The sequence below is a fragment of the Symphalangus syndactylus genome, chromosome 8 (genome assembly GCF_028878055.3).
Source record: "Symphalangus syndactylus isolate Jambi chromosome 8, NHGRI_mSymSyn1-v2.1_pri, whole genome shotgun sequence".
Lineage (NCBI taxonomy): Eukaryota > Metazoa > Chordata > Mammalia > Primates > Hylobatidae > Symphalangus > Symphalangus syndactylus.
The window spans coordinates 141916753-141936588 of NC_072430.2; the positions used below are offsets into that span (position 1 = coordinate 141916753).

The window sequence follows — 19836 nt, forward strand, 5'->3', positions numbered from 1 at the left end:
CTGGTTTAAATTGTTTGTTTGTTTGTTTGTTTGTTTTTGAGATGGAGTCTTGCTCTGTCACCCAGGCTGGAGTGCAGTGGTGCGATCTCGGCTCACTGCAACCTCCGCCTCCCAGGTTCAAGTGATTCTTCTGCTTCAGCCTCCCGAGTAGCTGGGACTACAGGTGTGCGCCACCACGCCCAGCTAATTTTTGTATTTTGAGTAGAGATGGGGTTTCACCATATTGACCGGGCTGGTTTCGAACTCCTGGCCTCGTGATCAGTCTGCCTCGGCCTCCCAAAGTGCTGGGATTACAGGCATGAGCCACCACGCCCGGCCTAGTGCATTTTTAACAATAAAATTAATCAAAAGATCCTGAGAAAGATGAGCCATGTTTTCCTATTGGTTCGAATTTTAGGTACTCCTCAGATGCTATTTTATTAAACTTTTATGTTGCTACTCCACACATTTCAACCTGCTCTTTGCCTCATACACAATTGGGCTATTTACAGTGTAAATGCAGCACAGCGGAAGCTGAGCAGCTCTTGTGATGGAGCTGTTTACTCTAAGAAAGAGAGAATCAGCCCCCACACTGGGGAGCTGGTCCAGCACACACGGCCTGGGGTTCTCCTGTTGAGCACACATGATCTCACAGAACCGCCACAACAGACAAGGCTACTCTGTGATCACGATGGGGCAAGATGAAAATAAGACCACATTGTAACCCTATCTGAACACAGACAAAAAGAAAAATACGGTGCAAACTGCACAAAGGACAAAAACACCTCCTGTCCTGGTTAATAAGAGTGACTGCTCTTCTCTACCAATCTATACCAAGGCCATCCTGCTTCTAGGGAAGACTTAAGATGCAGCTACAGAATCACCTCCACATCTTGACAACATCCAACCCAGGCCAAAGTTCCTTTTTTTTAAGCCTTCCACAAAATGACCTGCCACTAGCTCAAGTCCCCCCATTCCTTCTGGCCACCCTCCTATGGAGACGCCATATGCCACGGTATGCATTCTCCCTGGATGCCATGAGCAATAGACCCAACTTGTTCAATCACAGGTGTGTCCTGGTGGGGTCTGGCTGGTGGGCATAAAGAACACAAAGGCGCTGGGCGCGGTGTCTCACACCTGTAATCCCAGCACTTTGGGAGGCCGCAGCAGGTGGATCACTTGAGCTCAGGGGCTCGAGACCAGCCTCGCCAACATGGCGAAACCCCGTCTCCACAAAAAATACAAAAATTAGCCAGGCGTGGTGGTATGAACCTGTAGTCCTAGCTACTCAGGAGGCTGAAGTGGGAGGTTGGCTTGAGCCCAGAAGGCAGAGGTTAAAATGAGTTATGATCATGCCACTGCACTCCAGCCTGGACAACAGAGCCAGACCCTGTCTCAAAATAAACAACCATAAAGGTAAAGGCATACAACCTTTATTTTAATTTAATTTACTATGAGTACCATGGCCTTTGAGCCTGTTATTGTTCATATGGAAAGTGCTCCAAGGAGAACCTCTGACGCCCCCATCTCACCTGGAGGTGGATAGCGAGTGCTGGCCAAGAGCTTCTGGATCTGCTCTGAGGTCAGGGTCGTGATGGGCGTCAGCAGTTTCTGCTCCAGGCTGGGCAGCTCCCGGAAGGTGCTCACCGAGAACACATATTCGGGGCTCAGCGAGATCTTCACCAGCTCCTCCTGGTCTGCGTTCCTGGCGATCGTGAAAGGGGCCACACCAAACTGCTTGAGCTCCACCGCCGGGTCGTCCACCTCATCGTCAGACTTTCCGGATGAGATGAGGACCAGGAACTGCGGGACACCCTCTTCAATGCGGCTCCCCAGGGGCCTCTTGAAGATGTTCCTGGACACGTACTCCAGGGCACTGCCCACGTTGATCTGCCGCCCTCCCTTGGGCCTCAGCCGCTGCACCGCGTTCTGCACTTCATCCTTGCTGGAATGGGCGTTCAGCAGGAACTCCACCTTGGGATCATTGCTGAACTGGATGACGGCCACCCGGGTGGTGTCAAAGCCCACGTCCAGGTAGTCAACCAGCCTCTCTATGAGGGTGCGGATGTACTGGAACTCAGGCCCGGCACTTTGGGACCCATCGATGAGAAAGACCACGTCCCTCTTGCCGCCAACACCTGCGAAACAAATGTGAGCATGGTTTCACCTTTATCGTCACCAAATTCTTAGCGTTCATGAGCCACCACCCAGTTTGTCATGGAGTCACAGGCAGGGGATCCTAACACCAACCACCACTGTTAAAAGTCCAAGAAGTGGGAGTCCTGGGCATTTCAGTGTTTACACATCAGAGAGAAGGGGCACAAAGGATGAAAAACCCGACGGAGGCAGAATCAGAAGAGCTGCATCAGCACTAGCGAGGATGGTGCTTGGGAAGGAGGTGACCTGCACTGCATCAGGCGCTGCTTAGGGACCCGAGGGTCAGCCACTGGGCTTCACCAGAGACAAGGACCTTGTCAGATGGAGTGACCTCAGCTGGAGCACTTGGGGGAGGAGCAAGGATGAATGACTAAGTAGGGTGGGCTCAGAGAGGATGAGAGGAAAGGAACTTTAGAGTATAGATAAGTCTTTAGAAGGAGACAGGTGCTGCTGGCAGAGGAAGTGGAGCATCAGAGAGGGTGTTTAAGAGAGAAGAAGCAATGCATTTTATCATGGATGGAACCATCAAGTACAGTGGAGAAAGGGTGACACAAAAAGCAAGAAAGGGAACTGCAGATGGTGCCACTGAGCAGATGAGAGGAAAGGGAGCTGAGGAAGCGGAGACAGGCCACCTAAGGAACCGTGGGACGATGTGGCCAGGGACAGCTCTCTTCGGGTTTACTTGCATTTTCTTGGAGAAATAGGATTTGAGATTACCAGCTGAGAGTCAGCTGGGTCAGGAGAGGTGTGAGAGAAGCCTCCGAATGGGGAGAAGGGGGAAAGAGGGAGGCCATTCTGGAACGCAGGAGAGTGAGTGGGCAAAGAGCCACAAGGTTGAGGAAATATACGTTCCTGACAACAGAAGCGGCACCCACACTGTGACAATATTCCCAAAGTCCATTCTCGGCAAGCTGGGGCCAAGACACAGCATAACAGAGGCCTCCTGGAGGCAGATACATTTTGGAAATGTTGCATTTCCTTTCTTGTGTTGGAGACACACAAAGCACATTAATTAGAAAGAAAGAAAGCCTCTTTCACTTTGTTTATCCCACTGTTGCCCAAATTTATCTGATCGTAAATGCTTAGGAACATCCCACAGAAACCTGGTGGGCCACACTGCTCTCTCCCCCAGACACCAGCGAGGAGAAACCAAGCCCCTCTCAGTTGCACCCAAATAGTCATCCTCACCACCCTCATCACCCACTGTATCCTGCGGTGATTTCCTTTCACTTGCTTTTACTCCTTCCTCCGCTCCTCCCCGCCTTTCCTTCTTTTCTCTCCTCTTGGAAGAGCAGGCGAGTGAGTGCATATGAGGGAGCAAGGCCGCATCTGCCTCCTTCGCCGCTGTGAGCCCCCCCACCTGAGTGCCCCGGGAGAGTGGCCCTTGGAGAGCATTTATTGAGAGGTGGATATATCTTTCCTCCTTCATTCTCAGCACCAGGGCTCCCACCATTTTTTAGTTTATTGTACCAGGCCTAGAAAGAGGGAACAGGAAGAAGAAAATAGAATAAACTATGGTCATAAGAGCCAGGTGGCCTTCCTGCCAGTTAAGACACTTCTCAACACCAAGCAAAGTCAAAATTATCTTCACACCTTGGCTCTGGAGATATCAATATTTCAGAGTCTATGTCCCAGCTTGCAGAGAGTCCCTGGTCAGACTCCTTCCTGCTTCACAGAAGGCTGCTGACCAAACCTACCAGGGGGCGCAGGACTGATATGGAACAGGCGTTATCAGTTAGATGGCCCCTCCGTTCGGATATCTAGACAGAAGCCTTCATGCAAAGTTAAGGAGTCCTGAACTCCAAGCTGCATATATGTCCCTTTTGGAGAATTTAATTTGCCCCAAAACGTGAATCTTAGCATCTCCCCCCCTTGAACCTCTGCCATTTCTGCCCATCGAGGCCAAAAAGGGTATGTGGGTTCCTAAATTTTCCTGTAATTTTAGTTTTCACTTCATATGGCAGGAAAAGCAAAATTGAGAACACCTTGTGGCCCACAGTCCAGACAAGTAGCCCCAGACAATGACACCGAGTGAGGATGCAAAGAGTTCCCTGCGTACCTGGGCTCGGTAGAGGCTGCAACACCGGCTGCAGCCTGCTCAGCTCCTCACGGGTGAGCTGGGTCACCCTCTCAGAGATGACCTGTTGGACAGTCCCCAGCTGGCGAAAGGTGGGAATGGCCACGGCAAAGTCTGGGATGAAGGAGATGGTCTGCATCTCGGTGATGTCAGCGTTCCCTATGCCAATGCCAATGGGCACAGCCCCGCCCCTCTTCACGACCACGGAGGGGTTCCGCACATCATCCCCAGACCTGTCGGCCGTGAGGACGATCAGCAGCTGGGGCACGCCTTCTGTTATCCTGCTTCCCGCAGAGCTGACCAGCATGTTCCTTAGGACAAACTCCAGGGCGGCCCCGGTGTTGGGGGTTGGCCCTCCCAGCAGGGTCAGCTGGCGGACAGCGTTGACGACATCCTGCTGGTTCATGTATGAATTCAGGTAGAACTCGGGCCTGGTCCGGTCGCTATACTGCACCACGGCCACGCGGACCCGGTCCTGGCCCACATCCAGGCTTTCCACCACTCTCTGGACAAACTCTTTCAACAGAGGGAAGCCGCTCCTGACACCCTCGGAGCCATCAAGCAGAAACACCACGTCCTTTTCGCCTGAAACTGGGAGGAGGACAGCCTGGTAACTCACATAGGACATCAGAGCAACAACTTCATATCAACGAGGTGGGCTGCATAACAGCACCCGAAGGATGTCCAAGTCCAAATCCCTGAACTTGAGAAAAGGACTTTGCAGATGTGATTCAGTTAAGGATTTGGGGATGGGGGGACTACCCTGGAATTAGCCAGGTCGGCCCAATGTAATCAATCACAAGTGTCCTTATAAGAGGGAGTAAGAGGGTCAGAGTTAGAGGGAAGATGTAAGGATGGAAACAGAGGTCAGAGAGGAGAGAAAGTGCCAAGCTGCTGGCAATGAGGATGGAGGACGGGGCCAGAAGGCAAGGAATGCAGGCAGTCCCTGGAGGCTGGAAAAGGTGAGCAAATGGAGAATCCCTTAGAACCTGCAGAAAGAACACAGCCTGTTGACACCTTGATTTTAGCTTATCGACACTGGTTTCCAATTTCCAGCCTTCAAAACTGTCAGATAATAAGGTTTTTTGTTGTTGTTGTTGTTGTTGTTGTTGTTGTTGTTTTGTGGTAGAGGGGGTGGGGGGCGGACAGAGTTTCGCTCTTGTTGCCCAGGCTAGAGTGCAGTGGCGCAATCTCAGCTTACTGCAACCTCCGCCTTGTGGGTTCAAGTGATTCTCCTGCCTCAGCCTCCAGAGTAGCTGGGATTACAGGCACCCGCCACCACACCTGGCTAATTTTTGTATTTTTGGTAGAGACGGGGTTTCACCATGTTGGTCAGGCTGGTCTCCAACTCCTGACCTCAGGTAATGGGCCCCCCTCGGCCTCCCAGAGTGCTGGGATTACAGGTGTGAGCCACCACACCCGGCCTGTTTTGTTTTTGGCCACTAAATTTGTGTTACTTTGTTATAACAGCAATGGGAAACTAATACACCAATATAGGGACCCCTTTTATTTTGGAACTTTTCAATGCTTGAAGAGTATTGTTAGCTTTCAAAGATGTATTCAAGAAAAAACTTGGGATGGGAGGAGAGATATGAGATGGCAGCACCTGCACAACCACTAGCATTTTATCGATGGGAGGTTTCAAGTGAGTTGCTGCAAGTCACAAGTGTGTTAATGGGAGGAAATGGGACCCAGATGTTGGAGTTACCATCCCAAGCCAACGGCCAATGGGCTCCGTAGTCAAAGGAGGGGCTCTGGAGTCTTCACTTTTCATCGAAGGGTGTACAGGGGAAATTACTCTCTTCACTGCATTTTTATCACTAAATTAAAGTGGTTAAATGAAAAGTCATGGCAGTGTCAATTAGCAGTTGGGGCATTTTAATGCAGAGTTTATGATGGAAATTTATCTGCCTCTTCTAATCCTTTAATTTTTAATGAGTGTAATGAAGGAATTATAACAATAAAAAAGCATTGGGTGAATATGAAGATGAAGGCTGTTTTAGGTATAATGTAACCATATGATATGGCTTTTATTATGCATTCAGTAAAAACTGTTTTTAAAAAAGGATTTTAACCACTGATCTCTAAATCTTTATAACATGTCTTACTATGAAATAATCTAATGCCCTTAAAAATACTCACCCTGATTCTCCTGAGACAGCAGCTAGAGAATCAAAGTAAGGAAAGAAATGTCATATTCTATTGTTCCTGCTGAAACCAGCAGGTGGTTAATTTTCCACCTTTCCTGTAAACTCAAGGAGGGCTTCTATCTGAGGACCAGTGGCCAGCAGCCTACCCTCAACTCATGCATTAGAGAACTGAGTGGCAGAGCAACTAGCATTTCTCTACCGTACCTGGTGCTGGCGCTCCGTTGTGCACTGATTTTAAGAGATTCACGATCTGTGGTTGAAGATCTCCAATCTTGGGAAGCGACTCGGCAGCCAGGATAAACGCAGGAGACAGCACGATCTGCTCTAACTCAGCAGGGTCCGCGTTCTTGGCTTGGAAGATGAAAGGCACGACCCCACTCTGCTTCAGGTTACTTGCTGGCCCATCCACACGGTCAGATGACCTTCCCGCGACCAGCAGCACCAGGAACTGAAGCACTCCATCCTCGATCCGGCTGCCAGCAGACTTCACAAAAATGTACCTCTGTGCATAGTCCAGGGCGTAGCCCAGGTTGAGGGCTTTGCCCGTCTTGATCTTCATTCTCTTCACAAGATTCAGGATCTCAGGCTTACTCTGGTGCTCATCGAAACGGGACTCCACCTTGACATCATCGCTGTACTGAGCCACTGCAATTCGGGTCCCATCTGGCTTCACATCGAGCTCATCGATAATCTTGTAGAGAAAGTCACGGACAACAGGGAACTGGCCCACAAGATTGGCTGAGCCATCAAAGAGGAACAGAATATCTCGCTTGCTCTCTGCAAGGAAGGTAGATTAGGATACAATGAGGGACGAGAGCATAACAGGCACCAAAGCGACTTCAGCCCAGCACCATTTGACAACAGGAGTTGGTGAAACTCATCTGATGACCACTGTGCCAGCAAGAGAAGAGAAAACCCAAATCCATACCACTTGTCTTGAAAATGTCCTATTTCAAAGCAGTGCATATTTGCAAAACTAGTAACTAGAACAGCCTATCCCATCTAGCATCATGCTTCTTCAATAAAGCAAGCCAGGGAAAAGCCCCACCGGGTTGTGTTCTTACATCAGGTGGCAATCGCTCCAGGAAAACAGGCAGCATTTTCAAACTGTTACAAATAAAAGTATTGAAAACATGGCCCTTAATATACTTTTGCTTAAAAAAATTGATGTCAATCTCTAAAAAAAAAATGGGGGGCTGATATGGGTCAACCACTCAAAGATAACTGGGTTGCCATGAATCTGCTGTAATTGAATGATCAAATCATTAAATTTGAGGTTACGGGCCAAGACCCACAATAGTGCCCATTACTGATGTGTAGGTCAGGCTCCTTGTCAATGCTTCCCAATCTGTTGTAATGAGACAATAGGAAACACAGATGACAGGCCCTATGGCGCCACAATGTGTAATGTAAATATCATTCTCAGTTCAAACAATTCTTAGAACTATTTTGATTAGGTTTCAATTGGTTTAGTCTTGCCATTCATCTGTGTGATGTTAGCAGACTGGTAGATCTAATACAACCATATCTTACCACCATAATAATTTGCAGTAATAACAATAAGTTAGGCTTCCCCTAGAAATCATTTTACCATTGAATGAAGATGCACCCTTTGTTTGTTTTATAACAAATAATTTTCTAGATACAGCAGATGTTGAACATTTAAAAATCATGTAAAAATACAATTTCAGTGTTTAAATCATCCCAAGGCATATTCATGTAAGAAAAATCTCTCTCTGTCTCTCTCCACCCCATGATTCCCAACTCTGGATTCGAACTCCAGAATCCTCACAGTCATTAGAGGGAAAAAAATCCTTCTGAATAAAGGGTGAGACAAAATGGACAGAACATAAGCTGGATGTTCTAGACTTTCCTTCGTGAACACCCTTTAGACAGAGTCCAACCTTGCTGGTACAGTGTCTCAAGTCCCCATTCAAACTATTTCAATGGAAGGGAGCCAATTGTCTTTCTACAGTCCACAATGCTCTTGAGTTCAGACTGGCCAACTACCCACCAGGGTGGTGTCTGAGGAAGGAGAGGGAGTTCCCGGCAACAGGGAAGGTTTACCTGGCTGGGCGAGTGGTACTTCCTCCACACCTCCACTAACATATGTGGTTAGGGGCTGAATCAGCTGCTGAGGCAAAGCTGGCAGGGAGCTGAAATCATCCATGAGATACACCAGGCTTGGGTTAAAAGCAATCTGCTCAAGCTCTGCCTTATTTGCCTGGCTAGCTCCCACACAAAAAGTCAGGATGCCTGCGCGTGTCAAGGCGTTGGCAGCTTGCAAATAGGAGTCCTCAGACTGCCCAGCTGTGAGTAGAAGCAGGAGCTGTGGCACGTGTTCACGGATCCTGCTGCCGCCAGCTTCCGTGAAGTGGTTGGCATGGACATAGCTTAGGGCTGAGCCTGTGTTCAGGCCCGAACCTCCCTGGAGCTGCAGCTGCCTCAGGTGACCAAGGATATCTGACTTGGTCTGGTATGTGTTTAAAGAGAACTCCGTTACAGGAGTGTCACTAAATTGTACTAAACCAACACGAATATTGTCATTTCCAACATCAAGGCTGTTAACTAGGTTCATTACAAAGTCGCGCACATAAGGGAAATTGGTTTTTCCAACGTTGGCTGATCCATCCAAAAGAAAGATGATATCCCTTTTGTTTGCGTGAACTGCAGTGAAGCACAGAAAACAAAGTGAGACATACACAACCACGGAGAGTTTTATCATGTGTGCCTACAACACGGGCACACATGCCAACATTTAGAACACAGAGAAAGTCAGCGTGGCAAAGCATGTCCATCTTGTAAAATATGGCAGATAGCTGCATATTTTCCTCTGGTAGTGGCTGGTGTTTGTGAGACATATTGGTAGCCGAGTTTACAAAACCAAGTTGGCTCAAAGAGAGCTACAACATCAAAGTTAGAATGTTTACAAACAACAAAAGTGATCAGAATCCTTGAAACCAAACACTCCTTCCCTAAAAATGAATTCTATGAAGGTGCTGCATCAGTCCACTTCACTCATCCCAGCCAGGTTTAAGTGTGCCTGGCTGGATCCTCTGGGGCTCACCTCTACCCACTAACAGAGGGTCTTCCATCCATAGCTCAGAAGCAGTTAGCCCTCACTAACCTGAGAACACGAGTTCCTTAAGGCTAAAAAAAATAGCAAAAGTAGGCTGGTCTCATATTGAAGTCTTCTTCGGACTTCCTTGTTTGTCATTCTCTACTGGGACTCTTCTCCTATTAGGAAGTCACAGCCTTGCTAGGCAATCATCCAACAGGGGAATTCCCCCAAAGTGAGATGATGGGACCATAAATACACAGCAAAATAGGAAGAGACTAGTTGCTAGGCTTGGCCAAAGTTATACACATCAAGAATAAAAAGCATAATTCTCAAAATAGTGTATTTGACCCAACACATTTAGCATGTGCCTTTAAAATTTTATTTTTTATTTCTTCCCTGATGCCCTACTGTAATTTAGACCTCACAACTAATTGCATCCTAAGTTGAACTTTGGCTATCAAAGTGTGGATTAAAAGTTTTAAGAAAAATTTTAAAAGAGAGAGAGAAAGAGATGGATTTAGAAGACCAGGGAGTCTGAAGAGAAAGCATGCATCCAGGCAGCATGGGTCATGCATCAGGCAATCCTCTAGTGATCAAGTCTGCAAGGGGGGAAAGCATCATTCTGTGATGCTCATCTTCTCTTCATTAAGGACGGTGAATTGTATTTCTTCAACTCATTAGCTCATAGATCTATATAATGTCTTTAAAAATAACTCTCCACTGGCAATCATATTAAATGAGGGATTTGAAGAACCACTAGGTTTGAACTCCACACTTAGCCATTCAATATGCTTTCCCATTGAGGGTAATCCCTTAATGAGAGAGAAGAGAAGGATTAAAAGCTGAGGACACTGTGCCCTAAACAGCTCAGACTGGGGCTATTTAGAAGTAGATGGACAACTCTGGAAAGGAAAGCTACATCCTGGTGATGAGGAGGAGACTGGACAGAAATCACCAGTAGAAACAGAAGAACACAGAGATCTGACAAGTGACCTCCTCGGCCAGAAGCTTCAAAGACAGGTGGCCCATGGTCCTATGGTTTAAATCATATGGTTCTTATCACATGAAATTTTATTGCATGACATTGTAAACCATACAATCCTCAACCCAGTGCAAAAGGAAACCTGAAATAAATCATGTTCGTTGCTGCTGTTTTCATCATTTGTTGTCTCTTAGTTAAACACTAACACACTTCATTTTGTTTTGTTCTCAAAGATCCTGCCTGGAGACCACCCCATTGTGTGTCTGAAGCCATCACCACCATACCTTCAGGGGTTCCAGAGAGGGTCCTGAGAGGTGCCAGCAAGCCAGGCAGCATGCCTTGCAATGGGGCGGCTCGGAACTCGGCCGGGATGAACACCAGGGAGGAGTCGAAAGCGATCTCTTCCAGCTCAGCCTGATCGGCACCCTTGTTCCCGATGGCAAAGGCCATTATGCTGCTTCTCTTCAGCTCCTGGGCAGGCTGGCTGATTTCATCTAGGGACTTACCACCTGTGATCAGCACCAAAAGCTTAGGAATCCCCTCGGCAGCCCGGTAGCCGGCTGAACTCGTGAACAGGTTGTTACGAACAAAGTCTAGAGCGGAGCCCGTGTACAGGGCCGAACCGTCCAGGGGCTTCATTTTCCGCACAGCGGTTATGACTTCCCTTTTTGTTGGATGGGTATTGAAAAAAAATTCGGGCCTCACAGTGTCTGCATACTGGGCCACTGCCACCTGGATAAGATCCTGTCCGATTTCCAGCCTCTGGATGACTTTAGCAATGAAGTCTCGGATGGCATTGAAGTTGGCCAGTCCCAGCGCGGATGAGCCATCCACCAGGAAGACTATGTCTCTCTTGTTGACTTCAATGACTGTAGGTGGCAACATTATAAGGCAATTAGAATGGCCTTACGAAGCACAATCAACAATGACTTTCTAGAAAGCTTACTCCATTTAAAGGACACCCTGATTTACTGTGGCCAATGTGACCACAGGGCCACCCCAAAGGGAATTTGTCCTAATAAACACATAAGTTACAGTTGCCCCCCCAACTGCTGGAGGAAAGCTGGCTCACCTTCCACCCTGCCCAGTCAGTACTTTTTACAAAATAGTTGCACAAAAACAAATTTAGTTTTAGTAGCCACCTGTTTTGCATGCTGTCACTGAAAATTCAATAAGCTCTTTTCTGCCATAAATACACAACTTGGCCAGAGTGAAGTCATTGCTTGAATAATTAAAGAAACCACCAATGTCTGCTCAGAGAACCTGTTGCCTCACAGTCTTGATTTCAAAATGCTCATTGTCAAGTGCAAAAGCTGAAAGAGGCTGCACATCCCTGTTCTCTTCAGTTCTATATTCCATGTCTTCATTTGACAGACGAAAGAATTACTTAACATAAAACTTATAAAAAGGAAATTAGCATCAAAGCCAGCAAGTGCCGCAAACGTTTTTCACTTAAGAGACCTGTGTTTTGGCCAGGCACAGTGGCTTACGCCTGTAATACCAGCACTTTGGGAGGTCGAGGCAGGTGGATCACCTGAGTTCAGGAGCTCAAGACCGGCCTGGCCAACAAAGGGAAACCCCATCTTTACTAAAAATACAAAAATTAGCCGAGAGTGGGGGCAGACACCTGTAATCTCAGCTACTTGGGAGGATGAGGCATGAGAATTGCTTGAACCTGGAAGGAGGAGGTTCCAGTAAGCCAGGATTGCACCACTGCACTCCAGCCTGGGTGATAGAGCAAGATTTTGTCTCCAAAAAAAAAAATCTGTTTTTAAAGATCCTAAGTAATATATATGACAGTGATAACTTAAAGGCAAACCATAAAGCAAAAACATCTCAATAAGATCACTGTCTCACAGGGACTGTGAACTGCTGTATCCATGTGTAGGCACCCCACCCATATTGCAAGAACCATGAACTCTGTTAAGACCACGACTCCTAACACAGAAACCTGACAGAGCTTCCAAGAGGTAGAGGAACATAAATGAATAAACCTGAGATGGACTGTTTGCAAAATAGTCCTCTGTTACTATATACCATCAGATAGATTGCATGGCAAGTTGATTTTGTAAAAGCAGACAAAGGAAACAAAGTTTGGGATGAAGGAAGGTAGAACTTTCTAAAAATCAGAGCTACCTTCTAGAATGTATTTTTATTTTTATTTTTATTTTAGGACAGAGTCTCACACTATCACCCAGGCTGGAGTACAGTGGCACGATCTCAGCTCACTGCAACCTCCACTTCCTGGGTTCAAGCGATTCTCCCACCTCAGCCTCCTGAGTAGCTGGGATTACAGGCACGCGCCACCATGCCCGGCTAATTTTTGTTTTGTTTTGTTTGGTTTGGTTTGGTAGAGATGGGGTTTCACCATGCTGGTCAGACTGGTCTCAAACTCCTGACCTTGAGTAATCCACCTGCCTCAGCCTCCCAAAGTGCTGGGATTACAAGCGTGAACCACCACATCTAGCCTGGAAACATTTTTGAAATGCAGTTCATTTCTAGTTGTTTGGGCCAGAGGTTGGGAGCATGACGCCTCGGGTGAGAATCGCTGATACATGCCTTAAGAAATCATTTTAGGACAGCAGTGCCTCATCTGGGTGCTCACCTGTAGCATCAAGACGAGGTCTATGTTCTAAGAGAAGGGTAACATGTTATGCACCAACGTCCTTAATACAATAACACAGTTGCCTACTGGTGTAACAATGTGTGCAGAACGTCATTGAATCTTTCCTCAATATTTCATGGTCATTGTTATGAACATCCATTCCGGGCTTTCCTTCCTTCAATTTAGAACATGCTGTCTCTCTGAGCTATCCCTTCATTTTGATTTAAAATATTTTTGCAGATAAAACTAATGTGTAGATCTCCAGAAGACTTCTTATACCTTTGTACCATTAGAGAGAATATATATATATATATATGTATATAGATACACACAAACATGTATATAGACACATATAAATTCCACATATGCTGTACCATGAATCTACCACTCATGTATTTACTATGTATATCATACATGACAGAAAAATAGACAAATACTCATATAACAAAGACATGAGAAGCTTCTTGCTCCTATACCAAGTGGCCCAGATTGTTATATTCTTCTTTATAAATACCAGCAATGGCACAACCCTTGGGGTGGGAGAAGATAAATATCATCCCCTCCCCTCCCATGTTTTCCCTCCCTCTACTGCTGCATCACTAAAACTTTTCCCGATGAGCCAGCGAGAAGGAATACCTTCCAGATCTGATGAAACAAGTGGCCTAGTCTCCTTGCACCCAACATGGATTCACCTCTGGGAACCCTGAAATGCACCTCTGGTTCCCAGAGGCTCTGTCCCAGAGTCCCCTTTGATTAGGTAAGAGGTCATTTACGTTTGATTTTTATTCAAGTCGTGGGAGCTCACAACAGATGATATGCCTAGAACCATGCTTAGCCAAACACAGTAAACACTGAAAAATATTGAGTAACTGGAAGAATAACTGAATTCCTATGTTTGCTTCATGACTCTGACGCAAGGCACCTAGCCTTTGCAGAATCATTTCATTTCTCTGGGTGCTGCACCATGAATCTCCTCTGACCCAGTGATAAAAACCTTGGGATTCTCACAGCTGACTCTTCCGTGAGCCACGTCAGGGATGCATACGCACTTCCTTCCACCTGACATAAATATCAACCCAAACACAGCTGTCTTTTCTCTTTAATGTGGCTCTGCAGGGCCTGACTTCGCTGCCTTGTTGGGAGATGAACTTGAAGGTCCTGCTACTCCTCGCCAACATGGCACAACCCTCTTCAGCCCTCCTCCCGCGGCTCTCTCTGTTTTCCTCCATGCCTCAGCCCTGCACCTCCATCAGACTCTCCTGACAAAGCCTCCATCAGGCCCACAGTCTTCCTCATGCATCACCCAAGCAGTGGACATTCCTGGAGAAGACCACACAACCAGGTACCTGCATGCCACGCTCGGAACTCCAGACCCCCATCAGGAGACCTGTGCCTGCCCACCATCCTCCCACGCCTCCCTGGGAAGTTGGCTGTCCTGTCCTCCAGAGTGACTGTCTCATGGCTGTGCTCTCTGCTCAGCCCTCTGCCACTGCCTCCAAGGCCTCCTCATCTGTCTCTGAGAAAATAGAAGCCCTCAGAGGAGAGCCCCTGCCCCCACCCCTAACCCACATCCTACCTTCCTCTGCCATTGGCTCCCAACCCACAGGTTCCACTCCCTGTGGCTTCTCATCCCCCTGCAGCAGCTGCTTCTCCAGCTTCCACGCATCCAGGGAGCCTGAACCTCAGGCTCCCTGTTCAGTGTGCTCCAGCTACACTGCGTTCTGACAGTTCTGGGAAGGGACTAAGCACCTTTGTGTTGCAGGGCCACCCCTCCTGCTCTTCCTTCTGCCTGGACCACTCTTCCCCCTGCTCTCCACATGCTCATCTGCCTTCGGTCCCACACCTTCTCAGGGCCTTCCATCCACCTGATCTAAAATTCCCTTCCCCAGTCTTCCTATCACAGCCCTGTTGAGTGCCCCAATGCAACTTATCATGCTCAGAATATTTTGCCTGGTCACTAGTTTATATTATTATTATCTCTTTCCCCATTATCCTGTAACAGACAAGCAGCCACATCTCTCTCATTAAACAGCACCGTATTTCCAGTGCTTGGCATAGTGTCTGGCACATGCAAGGTAGTCAAGGATATTTGTTGAATATTTACAAGTTAATCATTGATATTAAACATGATGTTTGTAATCAAGGGGTTGAAACTCTACTTAGCTAGGGGAAATCTGAAACAAGGGTCATGTGCTGCCCATTTTCATTAAAAAGTTGAAACTTCTCCTGGTACAGACATATCTTCACCTGGTGCAACTTCTTTGTCATAAATTCAAGAAATCAAAACCCAGAGAGGTTGCATGACCTGCCCAGGATCACGCGGCAGGTCCACATAAGACCTAGGACCAGAGACCAGCTTTCCCATCTACAGCCATGTCGCATCATTGATGTTTGCAAAACATAGGGAAATCTCTGGGCTTCTATACTTTGGGATGCAAACCAATAGTATGCAAGCTCAGAGAAACTTCAGCAGGTCATAAATTTTCACTTGATTGTTTTCTTAATTGCCAGAGTCACAAAACGGCACCGTGACGGAATGAGCGTGAGCAGCTCCAGGCACCGGGCAGACAGTCCTGCACACTGTGTTTCCATTGCTTCTCAATGTCCATTTGCATTCAGAACGTTACGTTCAAAATTCTAGTCTCTCTATTAGCTCATCTGAAGGATTTGGGCCAATTTTACGGTCCCATCAAGTGAGAGGAAAAGCTGGAAAACGGTATGCAGCAAAAGCTAAGCCACACGGAATTGGCCTTTCAAACTTAAATAAATGCCAGATACAGCCTTCTCCAGAAGGCAATGCTCACATACACTTTCCTTGCTACCATCACCAGGTCACAGTTCCAATGTACAGATTAAGTAGAGATGCCATAGCCTGAGCTTTCTACCTGCAATTTTTATTACAACAAAAGCCATGGTTTAAAATCATTTGAAGCAAGTTCGAGCTAACTCAGTGTGAATTTTGTAACCCTTGTAAGGAAATGTGGTGATGTTGCCTTTGCATGAATGCAGCACCTAGAACTAATGATTAGCAACGCACTATTAAGTAGATGTCAGTTCCTTAAATAAATAGATAGTGATATTTTTAATTAAGACTTTAAAATGTTCTACTCTTAATTTCATACAATGGTGTATTCTCCAAAAGGGTTATTTTTAAATTATTGTCACTGCTTTATCAAAGGAAAACGTCCCTTTATCAATTGTAATTGATACAACGGGTAAAGAAGTATGTTATTACAATATTTATCTTGTAGACCCAGACTTTACTTATAAAGTTAGCAAATAAGAGCTGTGACAATGTGTTATTTCACCCAAGAAAGTTTAGATGATTGGTTGCAGATGATAATCAGAGTCTTATAGGAGCCTTGGTATCAACTCACCAATTTTCATTGAGCCCATACTCTGGAAGGACAATGAAGAACAAGGTCTTATAGTCAAGGACTAATCTCGTCAGAGCATCCCAGTGTGTAAGCAACACTGGAAGTGAGTTGGGTGTTTCTGGAAACTGTTGGGGGCCACTGTGTCCCTGATTTACCAAATGGCATCCTACTGGCCTGACCTAGGTAATGAAATTGATAGGTCTGAAAAGTGACTGATGGCTCAGAAAACAGTTCAAAAGGTAGAGGAGGCTATGCATCCTGATGCCCCCACCACACCTCCTATGTTTGTTAAGTACATATTTGTTATGTGACTTGGCTGGTTTTTTTGTTTTTCAAACCACTCCAATTGGCTGTTTTGCCAAAGGCACTCCATTGGAGCCTGTATACTAATACTGCCACTCGGGAGAATTACTCCTACACTTTACAAGCATGGCAAACAAAAAAAAACTTCATAAATATTCCATCAAGTCATTGCATTGTTATTTCTTACCTTCAGAAGTGTAACTCTCAGCACCCTAGCACAAAAGGACTTTGAGGAGACACCCTTACTCCATCTTTGCTTTTGGAAAGACACTTTGTGTATGAGCACAGTTCTAACACTGACTTTTAGAGCCCAATGCCATGGTCCTGGAGTAAATCTTTCTCAGAACTGTAATGAGCCCCTCAAGCCCATTTTTAGGAAGACTGGATTATAAGTAGTTAATACGGTGACGTTTAATAATCTCAAAGCAACGGGTTTGTTGAATTAGCCTTAAAAGCACGCTTTCTCAGCAACTCATACTCTCCTAAGAGCTTTCACTCACTCATTGCTCTTTAGTTTTTCCGCACACTGCAACAATCACAAACATGACATCCGGGACCCAGCTCATCAGGGAAGGACTGGACTGTGGGTACTTACAGCTTCTCCTGTGGCGAATCATGCTGGTACCCACCTTACGTCTATGTAAACCAACACACACAACACCCCACTCCCACACAGATGGTGAGAAGAGGATACATACCTTGTGTGACAATGGTTGGCGGTTTCAAGACAATGTGCCTTTGGGCCACGCCAACAATGTACGGCAGTAATTTCTCCTGGAGGTCCCCAAAGCTACGGAATTCCGGGACAGTAAACACCAAGTTGTCATCGGTAGCTATGTGCTGAAGCTCTGCCCTGGAGGCGGCCTGGGCTCCGAGGCCGAATGAGAACACGCTAGCCTGCTTCAGTGCTACCACCCCGTAGCGAATCTCGTCACTAGAAGGCCCGGCACTTATGAGGACCAGCACCTGGGGAACCCCTTCCTCCACGCGGCTGCCCCCTGCCCGGGTGAAGTGGTTCTCCACCACGAAATCAAGGGCGAGGCCAATATTGGCCAACTCCCCACCAGCAAACCCGAGGGCTTTCACTGCACCCAGAACCTGGGCCTTGGTGGAGTAGGTGTCCAAGGAGAACATGGTTCTGGGCTCATCGCTAAACTGGACCACCCCCACTCGGATCTGCTGAGTTCCAATTGGGAGTTTCTCAAGGAGATTTATAAGGAAGTCGAGAATGATTGCGAAATTGACACTTCCGGTGTTGTTTGATCCATCAATAAGGAAAATAATGTCAGCAGAGTCTTGTGCTTTAAAAGAAAGAAATGCAAAAAATGTGAAAGCATTAGAACAAGTGACCACATGCATTATTCAGTGTTCTGACATGTTTCTCTGGAAACCAATAAGAAACACGAAATATGGGCAAACAAAACACATGTTGATGAAGAAATGTGAAATTCTCTTTCAGTTCTGCATTCTGAATGGATAAGAGGCAACCTCTTAGAAATCATAGTGTAAAAAAGGGACATTTATAGCAATTTTTCATTTGTGCCATCCTCATAGTTAAATTTCCAAACATCATATTCACTTTTCTGAGGGGACAATCTTGGGTACATATTCTAGAAATTTCCACTAAATTTGGAGGGAAAAGTAGTTGTATGAATGGTCCACTACCAAACCTACCAGGGAAAATCAATGAGTAGGTTAACAAAACTTTAGAGATGATTTCTAATTTTTGGTCATTTCTCCTGCCTCCTCAAATGATTAGAATAATTTTTTATACAAATCCACAGCTACAAAACAGAGTCACGATTTGGTGATTCCTCAGCCCAGTATGTTGCTGGATGCCTTAAGCAACTATTGTTTCTTCTTCTTTTCTTTAAAAACCAAAATGACCTTGTACATGCAACTTTGTGAATCAGAACTCAAACTACATTTAAAGTTTTCATGTAAAAAATACTTTGATGAAATTTTTGTTGTTTTTTTTTTCTCGAATGATGTTTAGTTGCATAAAACTCAAATGCAGGTCGGGATTGGGCAGGATGTTTTGTTCATTTATTTTGTCATTGCCTCTGTATTCAGTCACTTAATGCAGAACAATGTTAAGCAGAGTGATATGAAACCAGTCATGACATAATTATCCAACCTTGTTTTTATGACATCCTAAACTAGTTACCTAGAAGGACCATGAGCATTGAATAAACCCAGATCAGAATTAGCCTGGGGTTATACAAAGGGCAGAAAAACAGCTGACCAAGACCTCTTTTCTCCCCCATAACGGCGAACAGAGAATTCCCAACCTGATACTGAGAACCGGGTTACATAGCAGCCCTGAGGGAGGAATAGGGATCGAGAAATCTAAAAGTCAGGGCCGGCGATTTCCCAGCCTCTGTTCGAATGTTTAAATTTGGCTGATTTAAACTCAAGGAGGAGCACAATTATTCTAGTCGATGTTTTTGATAACTTAAGTATGTGTTAGGGACAAGAAGAGGTTATATGTGAGCTTATGTATTTATATTCTGGGATTCCAGAAAACTGCACTCAGGGTATCTTTTTAAATGATGGTAATATTGTAGGTAAGACCATTCACTCTGATCTCTGATCTTTTCAATGACAGTGAACATTTTATATTTAAAATTAATGTTTCCTTGTGCCAACAAAATTGTTTTTGTTCTCACGGTAGAAAAGGATCCAAAGCTTGTCTCACAAAATTGAAGAGTTCTGCTCTAGTGAAACTACACTCTTACCCAAGCTCTTCTCATTGTGTGAACCGAAACAGAGATTGCCAGGGTTGGAACTGCTCTCTTCCCTTCCTAATATACACGAAAGTTCCTGACAATATATTTGCAGATTAATTCTTTGCATACGAAAATATATTAACCTGGCAACATTGCTATCACAATCCTTCTTATAAGACACAATGAGTAGGATAATTGTTGTGCTACAATAATTAAGATCTTGTGTTTTTAGTAATTGCCACACAAAAGTTTTATATGAGACTGGGCCTTTGATTGGAGCCCAAAGCATTTGCCACTGTTCAGCCAAAATATAAGATTCCTGAAGGATCTTCAAGACAGTGTGGTGCCAGGGGGTGTGAATTACACAGAAGGCCATAGAGATGGCCTACATCATTGTATAATACAGAGGCTCCACA

At 45.8% G+C, this 19836-nt stretch overlaps 1 protein-coding gene across 1 annotated transcript in view; it reads right to left on the reverse strand.

The window, feature by feature from the left end:
- Window positions 1-19836, reverse strand: part of COL6A3 (collagen type VI alpha 3 chain) — a 147629-nt gene that overhangs the window by 46211 nt on the left and 81582 nt on the right. The window contains exons 6-11 of the mRNA XM_063645782.1: window positions 17390-17992; window positions 10691-11275; window positions 8431-9030; window positions 6568-7140; window positions 4196-4804; window positions 1512-2117 (exon numbers count right to left, since the gene is read on the reverse strand). Of these exons, the coding sequence (XP_063501852.1) occupies window positions 1512-2117; window positions 4196-4804; window positions 6568-7140; window positions 8431-9030; window positions 10691-11275; window positions 17390-17992 (3576 nt within the window). The remainder of the gene's footprint in view (window positions 1-1511; window positions 2118-4195; window positions 4805-6567; window positions 7141-8430; window positions 9031-10690; window positions 11276-17389; window positions 17993-19836) is intronic.